Consider the following 20043-nt stretch of genomic DNA (forward strand, 5'->3'; position numbering starts at 1 on the left):
ATTCAAAGGGGGTTGTAAGAAGTTAAGACCCAAAAGGCTGGGTCCATTTGAAGTCACGCAGCAGGTCAACCCAGTGGCTTTCAGACTCCGGTTACCGAACCACATGAAGCTGCACCCAGTTTTCCACAGGTCGTTGCTGTCACCGTATAAAGGAGACAGAGAAGGGAGGGTCACTAGGGGGCCAGCAATGGAGGAGAAGGAACACAGCTACCAGGTTGCGGAGATCCTCGATTCCAGGTGGAAGGGAGATCAAGTAGAGTATTTGGTAATGTGGGAAGGGGAACCGGAGTCGGAAAACACCTGGGTTAGGGCAGAGGATGTCAATGACGAAGTTTTAATAGAAACTTTTCATCAGAGGTTCCCACGCAAACCTCAGCCCGTAGCGAGGTTCCGGAGGAAATACTTTGCCACCACCGACGAAGAAGAGGAGTTGGAGGGGTTCACAGATTCCGAGGAGGAGGAGGATTCAGCGAGCCAGGACGGCGATCGATGGAGGGAATTGTTCGAGACGTCTGAAGATGAAGAAGATTCTTTTCGGGGTTTTTACCCTTCATCTCCCAGAGGAGAGGAAATGGGAGGGGGTGAGGGGGGCCCTGGAGGGGAGGTGGATGTCAGGGAACTGCCATCGGAGGAACAGGCGGAGGGGCTCAGGGAGGAAGAAAGAGACTCAACAGCTGAGGCAGGAACCAGCAGGGGGAGGAGTGAATCTCTGAGGGAAGGCGAGCAGGAGGGAGGGCTCAGAGACGCTTCCAGTGAGAACAGTGGCGAGGTATCTGAGGCGCCCGTGGGGAGACCCATGCCTCGCCGGAAACTGTCACGCCGTGAATCCAGGAGACGCGTTTCCGTCAAGGAGCTTCTTTGCTGGAAGCGCTTCCGCCGGCAGCCACTGTCAGACTCTACGAGTGACTAGAGCAGACATGTCTGAGGAGCTCTGTCACGCACAGAGGTTTGTGGAGCCGCACAAACTCTGAGGGAGTACGCTTTTACGCACAAGCAGCTAATCATTCCCTCACAATATACAATTTTTGACCTCATTCAAGGTGGGCTGTGTTCCCCACCCCCTCCAGTTCTACTCAAGGAATTCACTAATACGAGCATCCCCTCTTGACTTATTGTGGCATTTTTTTAATAGACCATGTCATGCAGACCCCAGTTAGCTCTGGGGCTTGGTAATGCTGAGAGGGCAGCTGGTGAACAGCACAGCGCTTGCAGGTCAGCAAAACCACTGACAAACGAATTCCAGAAGCTTCTAGCACCTTGGCTCAAACCATTTTCCTTGCTGTTTGAATGACTGTGAGCTAAAAGATACCTAGCTGCACAGAGCAAATCAAAGTTTAAGTTTCTTGGTGGAAACCCTCTATTAGCACAAGCAAGGTTGTATCTTCACCTCATTATTCAGGTAGTGTAGGATCTCAGGAGATCATTAATATCAAACATCAGTCAAGCATCACTGTATCACATTACTACTGACTTTGAGAAACCTGAGATCTTAGGTACTTGTTTCTGTAAGTCAAGATGACCCTCTCTTGTTAAGCAATATTTTTGCAGTCACCTTTTGAGGACCTCCCCACTCTTTTCTAAGCTTTTAACACTAAAACCTATAGTTGTCTTAGAATACCAGAGTTCCCTAGAATTTCTTTTCCTTTCCTGAATTCATTCTTGCCTTCCATAGGGCCTCCTTCTTTACAAGCTTCGCTAGCATCCTGTTTCCTCTCCCTATGTCTCTCCTCCTCTTCCTTTGAGCACTCTGTTGTCTTAACTAAATTATTACCCATGGTGTATTGAGGCCAGTGGTTTTTAACTTGACCTGGAGTGAGCAGTGAGGTGGCCAAGTTTGCTGACTATGCCAGATTATTTAGGGTTACACAGATAAGAAAATGGCTTCTACAGTTATGTTCTGCTTATGGGCTTTCCACAGGCATTTGGCTAGCCAAACCCAAATCAAGACTGTACTCCAGGGTTGCAGTGGGAAACAATTCCCCCCAGGTCAGAAGCAGATAATGTGCTTTCCAGAAGCTGCTGGACTACAACTCCCATCATCCCTGACCAACGCCTTAGTAGCTGGGGCCGATGAGAGTTTTGAATAAGGCAACACCTGAAGAACACCGGTTGTTCATGTTCCTGATGCGTTTATTCCTTTTACATGGATCTGCAGACATGTTTAAAGACATGTTTCCAAGCGAACATTGTAACAACTGCCAGTCATTCTTGACTTGCAACAAAATTTTCTTGCAGAAAGCATTTTTTGTGTTATGGCAGTTACCTGTACAATAGAATGGTGCCACATGTCTCCAGTTAGCTGCTCTAAATATGTTGCCTAATTGACCTTATACTGCAAAATAGCCTAAGCATAGTAGTCTAGTGCTGATAACTGCTAGAAGATAATAATTTGGCAAAGAAAACAATGCTTTCAATCGTTCACACTGGGGGGAAAAATCACATCAATTTAGTTTCTCCCCTTTTCACCTCTCGTGAGAATTAGCTTTCTCTTGCATGCCATCACCCACTCCATTGCCTTTATTTTGAGGCTTGGGGTGGGAAGTGAGATTAAAATACAGACACATTGCATTTGTCTGAGAGATAGCAGCTTGGAAAAGCAGGTGTGTTAAGTTGCACATATGGCTATTTTTAGACTGCCCTGAAATTTTCAGGGAAAAGGAGTCCTTCTCTGGGGAAAATCTTGCTTTCCTTCATTGTGCTTAATTGTAGCTACATGCTGAGAAGAGATTGTGCACTCTGAAATGCTAATTTTCGTCTCCCTGGGAAAACATAGACCATGGGCTAGAATACACTCAAAAGCCCTGGAGTTTGGGAGAAGCAATGTACAGTTACTGTAAAATAAAATGAAGTAATGATGGAAATGCATAACTTTGGGAGAAAGGGAAAAAGAGGAAGGAGGAGCTGTGAGTTTGACTGTCAGGTTACTGTGACTTGATTTCTGTAAATGAGTCTCTTACTATAATTTGCATGATCGGCAGTTGAGGACTTGACAAAATAAGATTAGTGGTGCTCAGTTACTGCTGGGCAATTTGTTTGCAGATGTGGGGTCTGGGACAGGGAATTAATGATGAACAATCAGGCTTCTTCTTCTTCCTCTTCTTCTCCTTCTTCTTCTTCCTCCTCCTCCTCCTCCTCCTCCTCCTTGAATTTAGTTAGGAGGAGGGAAGTAGAGAGATGTGGAAGTATAGCTGCGATTAGGTAGAACTGGATGTATAGCTTTCTTGGAACCTGATACAAGGTAAGTGGATTTGCCTCCAACTGAAGGCACCTCCTGATTCCACCACCCCTACTGTAGCCCAGCCACGGCCTTCCCATGTCTTAAAAAAAATAGTGGCTAAGGGAGCCATTATAGGATGTAGGGGGACTTGTCTGTTTTCCCCACCATCCTTTAATTCAAATTCTGGTTCTCAGTATCTCATCTAAAATAAACCAGAGCTGCCCCCCTGCTTGGGGAAGTGCAGCACGTAATAGAAGCATGAAATATGTGGTGAGAACAGATGATAAAGGGAGCTAATAAAGAAGTTTTAGTGCATGACCCATTTGCATCATAAAGATCAGATCTGTGGGCAAGGTGCCAAACTCTTGAGCTGCAGGAAATGAGGAAGGCAAGATTCTCAAGCAATTAACATAGAGAAGGCATTGGAGAGCATTGGAGAGAGAATGATAAAAAAGAATAAGTTTCAGATTTAGCAACTCATGCTTAAATACTTCTGTAATTCCTGTTGAGCATCATGTTTCAGTTGTATAATATATTAAGGAGACTAGCTGCATTCATTTCACTTTGAATTTCAGTTCTAATTTCTGCCGTTTCATATTTGACCTCCAAGCCGAGCAAGGCTTAGATTTGAATGTGAACTTCATTTCTTAAAATAGTTTTCCACCTGCCATGTTTGATTAGTTAAAATCTCAGGTTAATGACAGAAACCCTTATGAAAGTGGTTGAGATGATTTATGGGCAAATTAATAGTGCTCTCTCTCTCTCTCAGAATGCTAGAATGCAGGAACCTCCTGAGTGGATTCCATTGGTTTTGAGCCTTTACAGTATGGGATTCCCTCAGTTATCTTCAAGGTTATTCTATGTCCCTGTGTGCTTGAAATAATGTCTACTTTGTTGCTGCAACATTTACTACAGCCCCTTAATTTTAGATTACCGTTTTGTTATGTGGCCACCACTTGAATGGGTTTAAAAGATTATTATTATTATTTTATAGCATAAGATTTATCTCCTGCTTCATTGTAATAAAACCTTTTAAAAATAATAACTAATTTAGACAAGCTCATGGAGAAAAAGGCTGTAAGTGATAACTAGCCAGGATGAACTAGGATCCATGGTTTTCCATCTTCAATATGAGCTACCTTCTCAGGTTGACGAACATGGCTTGATTTAAACTCTAGGCAGATATGGGCAGCTCTGAAGTGTCAGTTGCACTCAGACCATTGAATGTTACTAAAGAAAAAGCAACCAGTTCAACAATGGGCACAGTACTCAAGAAGGCCAGCAGATTTAGAGATTTAGGGTGGTGAAGGCAGTTCCTACACAGAGGACGTCAAAACAAGGGAGTGCAAAATCATCATCATCTGTACAGTGGTGCCTCGCAAGATGAAAAGAATCCGTTCTGAGAGTCTCTTCGTCTAGCGGTTTTTTCGTCTTGCGAAGCAAGCCCATTGATGGATTAGCGGATTAGCGCTATTAGCGTCTTTTAGCGGCTTATCGGCTTATCGGATCAGCTGATTAGCGGCTTAGAAAAAGGGGGGGAAAGGGAAAAAAACCTGCAGGAACTCGCAAGACATTGTCGTCTTGTGAAGCAAGCCCATAGGAGATTCGTTTTGCGAAGCACCTCCAAAACGGAAAACTCTTTCGTCTTGCGAGTTTTCCATCTTGCGAGGCATTCGTCTTGCGGGGCACCACTGTATTTATATGAGTAGCTGCTGAGAAGACCCATAAAAAAGCAACTGTACCAAAAAGAATTATTGTGAAAATAAGAAGTAATTGGTGGGGCACCAAATTTTGTCCTCACTCTGGGTGTCATATTACCAAAGTCCTCCCCAAGGCCAGAGTGAATCAGGATTTAGATTCAGACAAGCAAACTTTCTTAATGTTTTGAGTTTTGCATTCACTATGGGAATCAGGTGAAATTATTTCCATAAAGCCTTTCATGCTATAGTTTGGGCTAGTTACAAGAGCTTGCAAAAATATGATCCAGTGAATATTATCTATGGAGTCCATATATTAGAAATTGGTCAGAAAAAGACTAGTTCTGTTTGATTGCCAGTCCTCTGTGATTCAGAAATAAAAATCCAACCCCATGTTGGGTAAAGCTTTCCACCAGTATGCATCCAGTGTCTTCTCACTGCTTAAAGGGAACAGGCAGCTTGCTCATAGCTCAGCAAATTGTCAGTCTACCCCTGCAGCCATCAGCCATTAATATCCCCCTTCTAACTCAGTTATCCATCTGTTCCTAATGTACTGCAGGCATAACCTGCTGCATATCAGAATTAGAAAATGCAACATTCTTATACGCTCCCTAAAACAACTTGTGAATATACAGTATTTGCAGAACACATTTGTATTAGCTGATCATTTACTACTTTTGAAACTCCTCTGTTGTTGTTTTTTTAAAAATCATTATTATTCGTTTACATTCTATCTTGTAATTGATTGGTTTGGGGCCCATGGAACCCGGATTCAAATTCCTGCTTTATCATGAGGTTCACTGCATTAAATAGGATAACCTCATGAAGGAAGAGTGGCATGCACATGTAATTTTTTAAAAAAGATAAAATATCGGCTTCATCTGGGGTGTATAAGTCTACTCTTTGTTGCTGAAACACATTGTCTAGATTGGCCTCCGTTTTTCCTTTTCGACCCGGTTCTTGCAAATTTTTGTTCCAGTTTTGATTACTTCTTTCCTGTAATGTGAATTTTGTGTTTCAACTTGACTTTTCTAAAGGAAAAATAAAAACCATTTGTCTTGTTTGCTTGCTTGATGTACCCAACTGTGTGTTTCATATCTGAATATTTTATAATCACTAATCCTAGATGCTAGCTTCATTTATCATGTGTGGCTATATGTTTCTAGGATTAAATATCCAGTGTGATCACCAGACACTTGGCAAAGCAATGCTGCGCCCTCTCTCAAAATCCAGTACGGTGAATGATTCCCTCCCAAGGCTATTAACTGCTATTGACCATTACCAAGCCAAATAATTAAGCCCCTTCTTGATAATGAATCTGTACTCATTATGGTGCTCTCTAATCTGTAAAACATTTCCTGGATTCACTTTAGTAACAATCTCCTGCTGCACTGCAGCTGGATTAGGGTATCACCTGATTCAGTTATTTTACTGATTTCTCCACATATTGCAACTTTAATTCAAATGCCATGTCAGCAAAAATAAAATAAAAATCTTCATATTTCTTGAACAATGATATTTATATTTGTTGTTATTTTGCCATTTCCTGTTTGTTCCTTGCCAGTGGTAGATTTGCAGTCTCATTAAACCTTAGTGAGCTTCAAGCTTTCATCACACTTCTTATTACCAATAATATTCATATCCTGAAGGCTTCCTCTCTCCCTCCTTCCATTTTGTTGGTGAAGGAACTGTAAATATCAAAAACTGCTAATAAATGCAGTGCTTAAATGCGTTTTTTTTCTGGCAGTTTTTCATGTTTATACTGTAAGGTTCTTCCACCCGAGCGTTTATTTTTCCATTGGCTTGACTTGTCTGGAAATCTACTGTTAATTAATTAATGGTTCACTTTCCACCAAACATTAACAATAAAAGCATATAAGTTTCTAATCCAATACAGATACAGACTGGTTTTTAATACTGGTTTTAAATCCACCTGTGGGAGTTTTTTGTGGCAACATTGCCAACAAAATAGGTATTTCTGTAAATACCTAATCAGTGCATTTATTTATAGTTCAATAAGGCTTAGAATGAACATTGGTGGCAAAGATGGCGGCCAGCATCAAAGAGCATAAGAAAAGAATACAGGCCCAATTACAGTATTGCATCATATTCCCCACTATTAATATTGTTCCTAGTTCAAATGATAGCACAAGAAACACAATTTTTTTCTTGATGTTCCACAGCGAACTGAAAGCATAGGGGAATCACCGTGTTAATAAATCAGAGGCAAGAGTGAATGGATAATTCGAGAAAGAATAGCTGAATTCTACCATGAAATTCAGGAGCACTTAGGGGAGGAGGCCATATTTAGTAGCAGATACATCATTGTGGGGAGGATAAAGAAACTTATCTGAAACAAAGATCAGTGGTAGAATAGCCTGAGGGTTTTATCATGGGCATAATGTAAGCATATTTCAATAAATATTTCAGATGAAGGGCATGCTGTAGAAAATTCCATGAACACGCATCCTATAAATGTATTTGGTGTCCTTAGCTGAGAGGAGAGAGTGTTAGCTGTGACCCTCCCTTTACATTTAGGTTGTGTGGATATTACAATGGTACCTCAGGTTATATATGCTTCAGGTTACATACGCTTCAGGTTACAGGCTCCACTAACCCAGAAATAGTGCTTCAGGTTAAGAACTTTGCTTCAGAATAAGAACAGAAATCGTGCTCTGGCGGCGTGGCAGCAGCAGGAGGCTCCATCAGCTAAAATGGTGCTTCAGGTTAAGAACGGACCTCCGGAACGAATTAAATACTTAACCCGAGGTACCACTGTATTATTTATTACATTTGTATACCACCCTTTATCTGAAGATCATAGGGTGTAAAAATACAAAACGAGAACACAAAATACAAAATAAAACAAAAACAAACCAATAACTTCCCTTCCACAAACACATTTAAAAGAAAAAAATTCCTTCCAGTAGCACCTTAAAGACCAACTAACTTAGTTCTTGGTATGAGCTTTTGTGTGCATGCACACTTCTTCAGATACACATTTAAAAGACCATAGAATGTTAATCAGCCCAAGTCATGGTAATAGAGAAACACTTTTGCCTATTCAGTGAAGGCACCATGCAGGCCTTCCTTTGGGAGAGCATTCCACAAACGGGGAGCCACCACAGAAAAGGCCCGTTCTCATGTTGCTGCTCTCTGGACCTCTTGTGGAGGAGGCACATGAAGAAGAACCTCAGATGATGATTTCAGGGTCCAAGTCGGTTTATATGGAGAGAGGTAGTCCTTGTATCTGTATCTAAGCATGTGTTAGGATAACTCTAGCCCCCCAAAAAATCTGTTTTTAAATGGTGTTAAGGCTCCATGCTTTGACAAAGGTTTGGTAAATGAAATGCGTGCATGCAAATAAGTTCCACTTGTTTTGTTTTAGGGTACCTGGGAACATCTTGTGAGGAAAAAGTAGATGCCTGTGCTTCATTTCCTTGCAAGAACAATGGGACCTGTTACACAGACCGGCTTTCCTATTCTTGCAGTTGTAGCCCAGGATTTACAGGACCTACCTGCGCCCAGCTGATTGACTTCTGCGCTCTCAATCCTTGTGCCCATGGCATCTGCCGCAGTGTCGGAACAAGTTACAAATGTCTCTGTATCCCAGGTTTGTATGGCCCTCCTGCATTCCGTCAGATGCTCTTGGCATCAAGAAACATGTAGGTGGAAATTGCTTCCTTTTTCCTCTTTAGTATATGCATGCCGGCAATACATTAGTTTCAGTGTGCTATAATGATAGGTATTGATGCATTCTATATTAAATTTTTTAAAAACCACACAGAATGAACATGCAAATTGTTTTCTGTATAGCTTGTCTGGTATCTGATCTGACATTTTAACAATACTGTTCCAGGATACCAATTTTAAAGTGATAACACTAAATTAAGTAGCAATGTGATTTGAAAACACACACCGAAACACCTTACTTTTACAGATGCAGGTTTTACTCATCACAGGAGGAAAAATAGCTGGATGAGGTGATTACAGCTGTATGTTATTTGTATTTGCAGAAAATTGAAAAAACACGCTTTATAATATGACTATGTTGCACAGTACCCATGAAATAGTAGGTTTTACAATCACTTTGACATGAGAGGCCATGCATTGTAAAGAACATATTATTGCACACTACCCCAGGTTTTGGTTTCCTTGGAATGTGAGACAGCAGAGATGGTGATGCCTTTATGATATGTGGTTTATTTACACATATTTACAGCCTGAGCCTAATATGGATGGTCTCACAGCATTACCAACACCCCCCCCCAAAGTCTTGCCTTTTTCATAGTCACAGCCTTGGAATATAGCAGAAATCAAGCATAGTTCTGTCTCTCTGGCTGCTGCCTACTTTTAGCCCTGCTTACACACCACCGTCTTGGCTATTGTCCTTCCAAGTATCAGCCAGGTGAGGAGGGGAAAAGGCCCACACATTTGCTCGGAGGACAAAGAGCAGCCTCTTTTGTTATACAGGCAACTCCCTGTTCATGTGGTGGTTACCATATTTTTTGCTCTATAGGACGCACCCAACCATAGGAGGGTTGTTTTAGAGGGGGAGAACAAGAAAAAAAAATCTCCCTCTCTGCTCAGTGCCCCTTCAGCAAAGCTGCAGGAGAAACAGAGCCCCCTCCATTTCTCCTCCCGCTTTGCAGAAGGGGTGCTGCGCAGCTCTCCCTCTCTGCTGAAGCCAGGAGAGTCTTGCTCTCCCGGCTTCAGCAAAAGGATCCTGAAGCCTTCGGAGTGCAGCGCGAGTTCCTACTGTGCTCCAAAGGCTTCAGGAGGCTACCCCTGAAGCCTGGGGAGTGAAAGGGGTCGGTGCGCACCGATCCCTCTCGCTCTCCAGGCTTCAGTGAAAGCAACACGAAGCCTCCAGAGCATGGAGGGAGCGCTCCCTCTGTGCTTGGAAGGCTTCGTGTTGCTATCGCAGAAGCCAAAGAGCCTTCATTCGCTCCATAGGACGCAAACACATTTCCCCTTAATTTTTGGAGGGGAAAAAGTGCGTCCTATAGAGCGAAAAATACGGTATGTTCCAAGGCACCATGCGTGTAAGTGAAATTATGTGTATTTGAAACATCATTGAAAAAGCTTGCAAAAACCCATTCTGCCACTGCCTCCCCCCCCCCACTTTATTTGTCATTTTCGGGTCACTTCTGGGTTTGGTGCAATGTGTAGTCGCGCACATATCTGACTCACGTAAAATAGCCTCTACCTATACTATATTCTTTTTTTAGATGGTCCTCAGGACCCTTAACTCCCAAAGAAACTTGCCTGACTACTGCAACAATGGAACCCTTCATTAGATTTTAGCCCTTGCTAGATCCTGGACCCCAGGAATTAGAAGGAACTCATGCATCAATGCAGACTAACTTCCTGCACTCACAACAATATAGGGTAAAGGTGGTGGAAACATGCTGATTCATTGTCTATATATTATATACGGCTTTTTCTGTTCTGTATTCAGCTAAAAAAAGCTACAGTGACAAAATAGTAAAGGTTGGAGCTCTCACAGCAGTTCTACATAGAGTAAAGGCCTATTTTCTAAACCAGCAGCCTACTTTTCCCTTTCAGACTTTAGCAGGGATGGAAGAACTTGTTTCTGTGATCTTTGTGGTACTGCTGCCTATCAAATGCTTCCCTTGCTCTCGTTTGCCTTTTAGGATCTGTGGTGCTCTTGCTCTCAGGTCACTGAGGACCGTTGGAGTAAAGTCATGAAAAGCAGAACAAATGATGAGTGCATTTGTGTTGATGCCGATCATAGTGCAGACTTAAGGAACAGAGTTGGAACTGACCAAATTCGGTGTGACTTTTAAACTCAGTATCAAGTCAAGAGTGTAGAGTTTCAGCTTAAAAGGGCAGCCAGTTATCAAATTGCGGCTTTAATTTATTTGAAATGCGCGTTGGTGTATAGGTTTTCCAGGGGCGTGCATAGTAGCAATTTGAATAATATCTCTTGCAACATATATATTTCCTCCTAGCTGCGGAATATTTCTGAGTTTATATTTGTGCTCCTTTTGTGTGTTTCTAGTCACTTTGCTTCTTATGCCCATGCTAAGTGTCCCTTCCCCATAAAAAAGGTCCAGTGCTAATTATTGGGGTGGGGGGAGAGCTTTCTGAGCAGGAATGGTGCTATAACAACAACAACAACAACAACAACAACAACAACAACAACTTATTTATACCCCGCCCATCATAAAATACAATAACTTATTAAACATTAAAAACTACCCTAAACAGAGCTGCCTTCAGATGTCTTCTAAAAGTCTGGTAGTTGTTTTTCTCTTTGACATCTGGTGGGAGGGCCGGTGCCACTACCAAGAAGGCCGTCTGCCTGGTTCCCTGTAATTTGGCTTTCGCAGCGAGGGAACCACCAGAAGGCCCTGAACGATGGGAGGTGGAGACGCTCCTTCAGGTATACTGGACCGAGGCCGTTTAGGGTTTTAAAGGTCAGCACCAACACTTTGAATTGTGCTCGGAAACGTACTGGGAGCCAGTGTAGGTCTTTCAGTGTGACTCTTAATTGTTCTCTCCCCTTCCACACTCTCAACACATTTTTCACAGTTTTGCCCTTCTGTGACTTTCATTAAGAGAATATTTGATGGATGGAATAAAGAGTGTCAGGCTCAGTGGCTGCAGGTGTCCCTGGAAAGCAGTGGTTTCACACAAGCCTCACCCATTCTCTCAGAAATTCAGGCCACACTGGAGTGGCCCTGATCACCACCTGCATGTGGCTCTCAGAAACTTGGCCATGGGGGAAATACAGCTCTCAGGCTGAAAAAGGCTCCCACATAGGAACATTGGAAACTGCCTCATATTGAGTCAGACCATTAGTCCATCCTGCTCCTACTCTGCCTGCCAGCAGCTCTCTTGGGTTCCAGGTGTGTCTCTCCCAGTCCTACCTGGAGATGCTGAGAACTGATGCTGGGTCCTCCTGCATGCAAAGCAGATGCCCTACCAATCTTCCACACCCCATAACAGAAAATAATTATTTGCTAATGGTGTTCCCAAGTAGTGTCTTTGAAAGGGCTTTTCATGGGACAGCTGGCTAAGATGTATTGCCTGTGCTGTTTATCATGGATGAATCAGGGAAGAAAGAAACCTATAAATTCTGTTTAGTTCTGGTAATCAAAGAACCCTCCATCCCTCCTGCAAATCCACAGCAAGATATTTTAGCTTGTTAGAAATAGTGTTCAGTTTCTTGCTGGCTAGCAGTCAGACTGGTATTTTCTAGGCAGCAAGCAATGGGAAAGAAAGGTGGCAGCATGGCTTTTGTTTCTTTTAGTGTGCAACATACAGCGTCAAGGCTGCCAAGAGAGCAGCTTCTGAGCTTCCTGATGCAACTGTGGTTTCGGAGGTTTTTTGTTCATGCTTTGAGATACTCTCTGATCTTCAAGCAGTTCTTCATGCATAAAGGAAAAAGGTACATGTGCTCTAAAGGTACCTTGGAGCTACTGATAATATGAAATAGTATGCAGGGCTCTGAGTTACACATGCAGAGGATTTAAGAGGGAGATGTGTTGAGCATCAAAAAGCTCCATTGTTTGGAGAAAGAGGAGAAAAAGCAGAAAGGCAAATTCACGAGGTCATTTCCTCTTTTTTACTGCAAAGATGCCACTGTCAAAGAGGCCTGTGCATTGTTCCCGCCCGCCCCCTTTGTAGGCTTCCCTCTTATGCATATTCAAATACTCAGATAACCACTTGCTAAGAAACACTTAGCACGTGCTTGATTTGCAAAGATGTCTGCAATCCTTTTAAGAAGCTCTATTGAAATTATGTTCAGAGGTTGGCAGGGGCAATGAGAGGCAGTCTTTCCGAAACATGTCTTACATGTGATTCTGTTCTGCCAGTGATGACATCAGTATTTGAGAGCTGGCAATCAGGGAATCGGTACTGCAGCTAAAATCCTGGTCCAGCAGGCTATACTCCCGGACAGTCATTAATTTTAAACCAAAGTCTGGTTTTGAACGTAAAACATGTGACATGGTTTCCGCTGCTTGATGTCACCCTTTTGTGACAATGACAAAGGATTCCAGCCTCTTGTTCCTGAACATGGAACAGGGTTTCTGGGACCCTTCTACATGAAAAGCTGATGCTGTACCACTGAGCTGTAGCTCTTCTACATAAATAGTTAAATGCTCACGGCATTTTGCAGATGGCCTTGTGGAATTATTCAGATGTGCCTCAAGCCACCACACCTACGGTACCAAATATGCAGGTAAACTTGCAAGGTTTGCAGGCCATGCTGACTTCTGCATATTTACCTAATTATTATGTATTCATTACGGGGTGGAATTGGTAATATTTAGCCATGTAGCACTTTTCACAAATGAAATATATTTTGCAAGTCTGAAAATGGGATTCATATTTTGGCAGGGCTTTCAGGGATCGTAAGATGAGATGCATGAAAAAGGCTGATGTATGAATTTTTACAGGTGGTTAGCTCAACATTGGTTGGAGGCAGAATGTTGGTCGTTCCGAATAGTGATCAGGTCACTCATGCTTCTGAATTAATGTGTTGCCTGAAAGCACTAAACTGCGATAATTCACGGAAAGGAAGTGAGATGAACAAGATGAAGGTGAAGGGGATCCATATTAGGAGACATTAACCCTGTTTTCATTTCCAGTTGTGTGTGTGTGTTCGTTGAACCGAATGAAATGGGAAATGGGTTCACTGGCTCAGCTCATTCATTCAGTGTAAAAGCTTCTCTGTACGCATACACAGCTGTTTGTGCATAAGTCCTTCCATGTGGTGAGAACCCCCTCTGTGATCAGGCTGTTACACTATATACAACTGCACACAGGACCTGTTTCACATATTCCACTGTGAAGACCTGGCCAGTGGATGCACTTCTGTTCCCTTTTTTCACACTTGATTAAAAGTAAGAACAGTGTCTCTTTGGATCCATCCTTTCCTGCTTGCAAATGTTTCTGTACTGGCAACCCCCTCCCCCAAATACAGTTGCATTTTATACCCAGAAGTGCATTTTACATTAGGTCCAGTCGTGGCTGACTTGGGGGTTGCAGCGCTCGGCTCGCTTTATTGGCCGAGGGAGCTGGCGTACAGCTTCTGGGTCATGTGGCCAGCATGACTAAGCTGCTTTCTGGCGAACCAGAGCAGCGCACGGAAACGCCGTTTACCTTCCCGCCGGAGCGGTACCTATTTATCTGCTTGCACTTTGACGTGCTTTCGACCAGCTAGGTTGGCAGGAGCAGGGACTGAGCAACGGGAGCTCACCCGGTTATGGGGATTCGAACTGCCGACCTTCTGATCAGCAAGTCCTAGGCTCTGTGGTTTAACCCACAGCGCCACCTGGGTCCCTTGTGCATTTTATACCTGGTTATTTATTAATCTGGCATATCACGTGAGAATCATCAACCCCTGTATATAAGTCCTCTCTCCTAGTATCACGTCCATAACTGGAGGGTGCATCACTTTCTCACTTTTTCCAAGGCCTCTGGTAGTTAGATCAGGACCATTGTATTCTCCATCACCACTTTCTCACCTTTTCCAAGGCCTCTGGTTAATGGGTTAGTTACCCTCGTACCCTCGCTCATAGCATAACTAGTTTTCTTGGCGGCTGGTATGCAGGGAAGGAAATTGGTCATTTCATTTGTGTGTTAAAAACCTATTCCGAACTTGCATTTAAAAAAGAAAGTTACAGAATATAAAAACTTTTTGTTTGTTAATTTGGAGGTGACTTGTACATGGGAGAAGACTCTCCTTTGCCTTTATAGGGCTTCATCTTATTCTTATAAATAGCATTTTTTCCGGCTGACATCAGGAGAGGTGGAATTGACATTTTTCTAACTAGCCGAATGAAAATGCGGTGGCCTCCCTTCTTTAAATTTAAGAAGTGTGGTAGGTGGAAGCCACCCTCTAGTGGAGAAAAATGGTATTTTCACCACAGACTTGCAGTCTTCAACTGGTTGCTCTATAGAACAGGTTGATACTCATTAGTAAAACAAGTCATTAATTTAACATGTAAATCAGAGTGTTTCCTCACAGCCAAGGCTGTTTGGGGGAAAGGGGGGGGACTTTTTCAGTCACATATAATTCAGAGGTATGCATATATTGAGAGTTACATGAGTTTATTTACAATAGCATTTTCTTGCTGTTGTTTTATTTTATATACAGTATAAGAATTCAGGTTAAGCCTGCATGTGGCAGTTTTCTAGTGCCTGCTCCACTGTGTCTTATTAAAGAATGGCCACAAAGTAATGGCAGTTTATCCCTTATGAGGACATGAAATCATGTGAAATCCAATTGATTTCAGGTCTCTAGTGAAATGAGTAAGCCTTTTGTTTCTATGGCACAAAGGGCTGGATCCAGCCTCAGTCATACTTGGAGTAAACCCACTGGGAGTCAATTAGTTATGATTAATGACCAATTTCAATAGGTTTGCTCTTGAGTATGACTAAGTCTTGCTTATTATTTGACCAGATCCCTAAAAAAACTCACTTGGTTTTCTCTTGAGTAATATATACAGCGTTCACAGAGCATGTTTGCCATTCAAAGTTTTACTTGAGCTTTCACACAGGGAAAAAGCCTGTGCTGCTGTTTATTTTTTTAATTAAATAAATGGGCCGCCCCATTTATATTTTCCTCAGAGGAAATGAGAACAAGATAGTAAAAAAATAACATTAAAATGAAAACAATTTCTAGAAAAGCCTGTTCTGCTCTTTCAATAGTATCAATTCCAACTTCAAGCAAACAAATTGAAAGGAAATAGGTTTTAGTCTGAACAGGCAAAGACTGGAATAAAAAAACAATGACAAATAAAGCAAATACATAATGATGATTATAATAGATAAATTAACGGTTAGTGACTAACAGCAGCTTGGACCCAAGGATGTTGTTGTGTCAGTGGGAGACACTTCTGCACATGGGGAAGTCCCCACCCCACCCCCCTGATTTTCCCAAAAAGCTGCTCTGGAGGGTCCCCTGATCTTCATAGACATGAGAAACGTGTGTGTGTGTGTGTGTGTGTGTGTGTGTGTGTGTGTGTGTAATCCGCGAGCCTTGCTGTGCGCATGTGGTGATACTTGCACAAAGGGACCTTTGGATCCAAGCCACTGTTACTGAAGAATAATAAAAACAATAATAGCATATATATATTTGCTGCTGGTTATTTTATATTTTAGGGACGCGGGTGGCACTGTGGGTTAAACCACAGAGCCTAGGGCTTGCCGATCAGAAGGTCGGCGGTTCGAATCCCCACGACGGGGTGAGCTCCCGTTGCTCGGTCCCTGCTCCTGCCAACCTAGCAGTTCGAAAGCACGTCAAAGTGCAAGTAGATAAATAGGTACCGCTCCAGCGGGAAGGTAAACGGCATTTCCATGCGCTGCTCTGGTTCACCAGAAGCGGCTTAGTCATGCTGGCCACATGACCTAGAAGCTGTACACCAGCTCCCTCGGCCAATTAAGCGAGATGAGCGCCGCAACCCCAGAGTCAGCCACGACTGGACCTAATGGTCAGGGGTCCCTTTACCTTTACCTTTATTTTAAATTTTGGCTTCCCTGTTATCTAAAAGTCCACACCAAAATGTGCAACTTTTGAATCCAAGCCAAGATTTCTGTTTGCCTGAATTAGTGAATTAGAACCTGATGGACAAGCTTAGGATGTTTTTGAATGATGCAAATATATGGAAGGTGAAAGGTCTCTCTGGTTTAACAAGAGTAGTAGTGGATGCCTGGTAGTGGATTCTAAGAAGGAAAATAATGGCTACAATTCACCAGTCATAGTTGCTGCACCTTCTGATTTGAACGAATAAGGCTTAAAAGGATATTGTATGCTAATCTGATGCAGTTAAATGAAGTTAAATGAAGGTGGGGCAGCTGCAGTGATTACTCAGTGGCTTCCATGTATAATAAAAGTTTGCTAGAAGCATAGCAGTAGAAGTAAAGAATACATAATTCCTCATTTATTTACATATGCATCGGACTGCAGCTCTGTAGAACACAGTAGAATAACTGATAATGCTTAATCCATGCTGTATTCTATGAAACTGTTGCTTTGTTTAATAATAAAAGGGCACAATGTAAGCTGTGCCAAAATTTTGCTGGGCAGATTGGTAGCACTTACCGTTCATTTACATGTGAAATGGTGTTCCGTCCCTGTTTTACCAGCTTGAATCAACCAAGTATGCTTCTCTGTCTTCAGACTGCCATATCTTTACCCACTTCAGACAAGTGACAGCTACTCTACATCCTGCAGTTTGCTATTTGAGTTACACTTCAGAGTTGTGCTGGAGCGAGATCTAGTTTCATTATATAAAGTGGCATTATACATCGCCAAGATTTCTGCTCGTTTTAGCCCAGTAAACCCACCTAATAAATGTGATCTACAGCCGTGCAAAAAATGAATTCTGAAAATACAGTCCATTCGCTTCAGTACTTCTGTCGTGCTCCTGGCTTGCTTAGATTTCTAATGAGGTCATTTGGCTGCCTTGTGTTTCTGATTGTTCAACGTATGAAATGTATGAAATGAAAAGTGTTTCTGATTGTTCAACGTATGAAATGTATAAGGAGGTCTTGATTCCAGCGTAAACTGAGCTCCAAATCCTTTCATGTACATTATGTGACAAAATAGCTTTAAAGGTGCATCCTCACATTGTTATTTTCAGCTACTAGTCATCTCTGTCCCATCCACGATTGTGAAGCTTTTGCCATATGCTGAGACACATTTTCAGGGTATGTTGTGTTTTCTTTGTTACATGTTTTCAGGTTACCACGGACTCTATTGTGAGGAGGAATATAATGAGTGCCTTTCAGCCCCCTGTCAGAATGGAGCTACCTGCAGAGACCTTGTCAATAGCTACGACTGTGTATGTCTTGCTGAATATGAAGGTAAGACATGCTTTGCTTTAACATAGGTGGGGTTATGATTCAAGGACCCTCCACCCGCTTGGGGATAAAAAAGACACATGGACACAGTATATTAGGTTAATGGGCTAAAAAAAGGCCACAACTTTATTGATTACAGCGTGTGAGAGGTATTGGCTTAGGCATTGGATAAAACAACAGAGCGTGACTCCACCCCCTCAGGGAGGGGTGAGTCTAACAAGGGTTAACCACCAGTGGGAGGAGCCTGTTGATGCAAATACAACTGAAAGCTCCCCCTGATGTCACCAGGGGTCGTGCCATGGCCCTAGCCACCAGCAAGGGCGTGGGGCAGGATCCACAACCGCCGGATTCCTTTAAAGTGGAGGGGTAGGCGATGGCCAGACCCTGCCCTCCAATACACAAACATATTCCAATGCCTAACCACCACCCGAGCCAAAAGAATATGAGGGTAAGAGATGCTTTGCTTTAACATAGGTGGGGTTACTGTAAATCTGCCTAATAAACGTGATCTGCATCATTTAAGTTTCATTATCTTTGAGGCAAGCCTTTTGGAACCAACAATATGAAGCTCACCTGTAGTGTGACATGCTACTTTTCTGACATCTCTAAAAAGTGCAGCTGAATCTTACTTTGGATTTACAGTTTCCCCCCTTGCACTATGCTAAAACTAGCAATAGGACACAGAGAACTATCTTGCTTTAGGGGGAAAAAAGCTTTTTCTCCCAATTATAGCTACCCAACCTCATTTTGTAAAAGTCAGTGAAGTCGTGATATCCGACAAAAATTCTTGTCAGAGCTAGAGAATTTTACTCCAAATGGAAAGAGTTAATTGGTTATTCAAAGGCGCAGAAGAAGCAGGGCATGCTATTAAAATATATATTGAAAAAAGAAATGGTTGGAATGGTTAACATTGTTATTCAGGGGCAGCATGATAAAAAGAGGATATACATATGCATGCACATATCTTATACCCATGAAAAAAGAACAACAATCTTGAGGAGGGAGGGTGTGTTATCCATGAAGTCACAGTGAGTATCCAATAGATGCTTGCAGTACTTGTACATGTATTTATTAAAGAACTGTTGGTCGTGCTCATGGGGATATCAAAGTAAATATCATTCTTCTGTGGGTTGCCAGTACCAGGTTCATGTATCCTATAACAAGGTTTAGGTGCTGAGTGTTTTAGCTAGATCAAGGTATCTGTACAGACCACCTCCATTTGTCTTGTCTTTTAGCTAACCCTTTATTAAGCTCTGAGAAGGGTCTACGAGGCTGTGAACAGGCCTTGGCAGTACAAAAAGGTCCAGTGGTCCCATCCAGATTTAGTTCATGGATAGCCAATGCTTTGTTTACCTTGCATTGAACATCATCAATTATGAAGAAATGAGGGGCACTACTCACCACACCTTCAAAATGGCTCAAAACTGTCGGTAGGGGGTGGGTTATTATTATTTATTCAATTTTGATGCCAGTCTTTATCCAGAGATCCCAGGGTGGTGTTTCAGGATACAAATTAATTACTTGGCGCCAATGAAATTTCCTCTCTCTCTCTCTCTTTTTTTTTTGTATATCCCATCTTCTAATAATCAGGTTAAAATTATAGGACTTGGCTGCCATTTTGTTTCCTTAGAATTCCCAAGGAACGCTGAGTATGAGGCTGCTAGTATTCTTTATATACTGCTTCCACCTGCTCCAGCCCTTAAACAATGTACAATTCTAACATCATCTATTATCACTTAATATTCCCAGGAAGGCACTGTGAATTATACAAAGATCCTTGTGTTAACATCAGCTGCCAGAATGGTGGTACTTGTGACAGTGAAGGGCTAAATGCTACGTGTATCTGTGCACCTGGATTTACAGGCAAGTTACTTTGAAATTACATAATATGCATAATTATTAATCAGACTATACAGAAGGAGACAAATGTCAACTGAATGCATTTGCACCTGCTTTTCATCTTATTCTGCTGATGCCCAGTTTAGATACCAGATATTTTACTCCACTTTTTTAAAAAATAAATAATGATCACTAATGATATTCATTGCCTTTCTGACAAAGCAGGAGAAGCAGAGAAGGTATTCTATACAAATGAACCTGGCTCTCTTTATACATGTCTTTCTTCCTAGGCTTGCAGGCTTATGTGCCTGTGCCCTTTCCCCCCATTGAGGGCTGCATTCTTCAGGGATGAGCTGTCAGGGGCTGCGTTCTGGTGGTAGGCAGAGCCAGAACCAATGTTGGGTGGAGCCACAGACAAATATTCTGGACTAACAACTCCTGAATAAAGAC

The 20043-nt window shown here is 42.4% G+C and overlaps 1 protein-coding gene across 2 annotated transcripts in view; it reads left to right on the forward strand.

Annotated features, from left to right (window-relative positions):
* Positions 1-20043, forward strand: part of DNER (delta/notch like EGF repeat containing) — a 121604-nt gene that overhangs the window by 89786 nt on the left and 11775 nt on the right. For both annotated transcript variants that reach the window (XM_081190198.1, XM_081190199.1), the window contains exons 8-10: positions 8303-8527; positions 17635-17757; positions 19504-19617. In XM_081190198.1, coding sequence (XP_081046324.1) covers positions 8303-8527; positions 17635-17757; positions 19504-19617 — 462 coding nt within the window. The remainder of the gene's footprint in view (positions 1-8302; positions 8528-17634; positions 17758-19503; positions 19618-20043) is intronic.

This window comes from Podarcis bocagei (genome assembly GCF_964188305.1).
Source record: "Podarcis bocagei genome assembly, chromosome: 4".
Taxonomy (NCBI): Eukaryota; Metazoa; Chordata; class Lepidosauria; order Squamata; family Lacertidae; genus Podarcis; species Podarcis bocagei.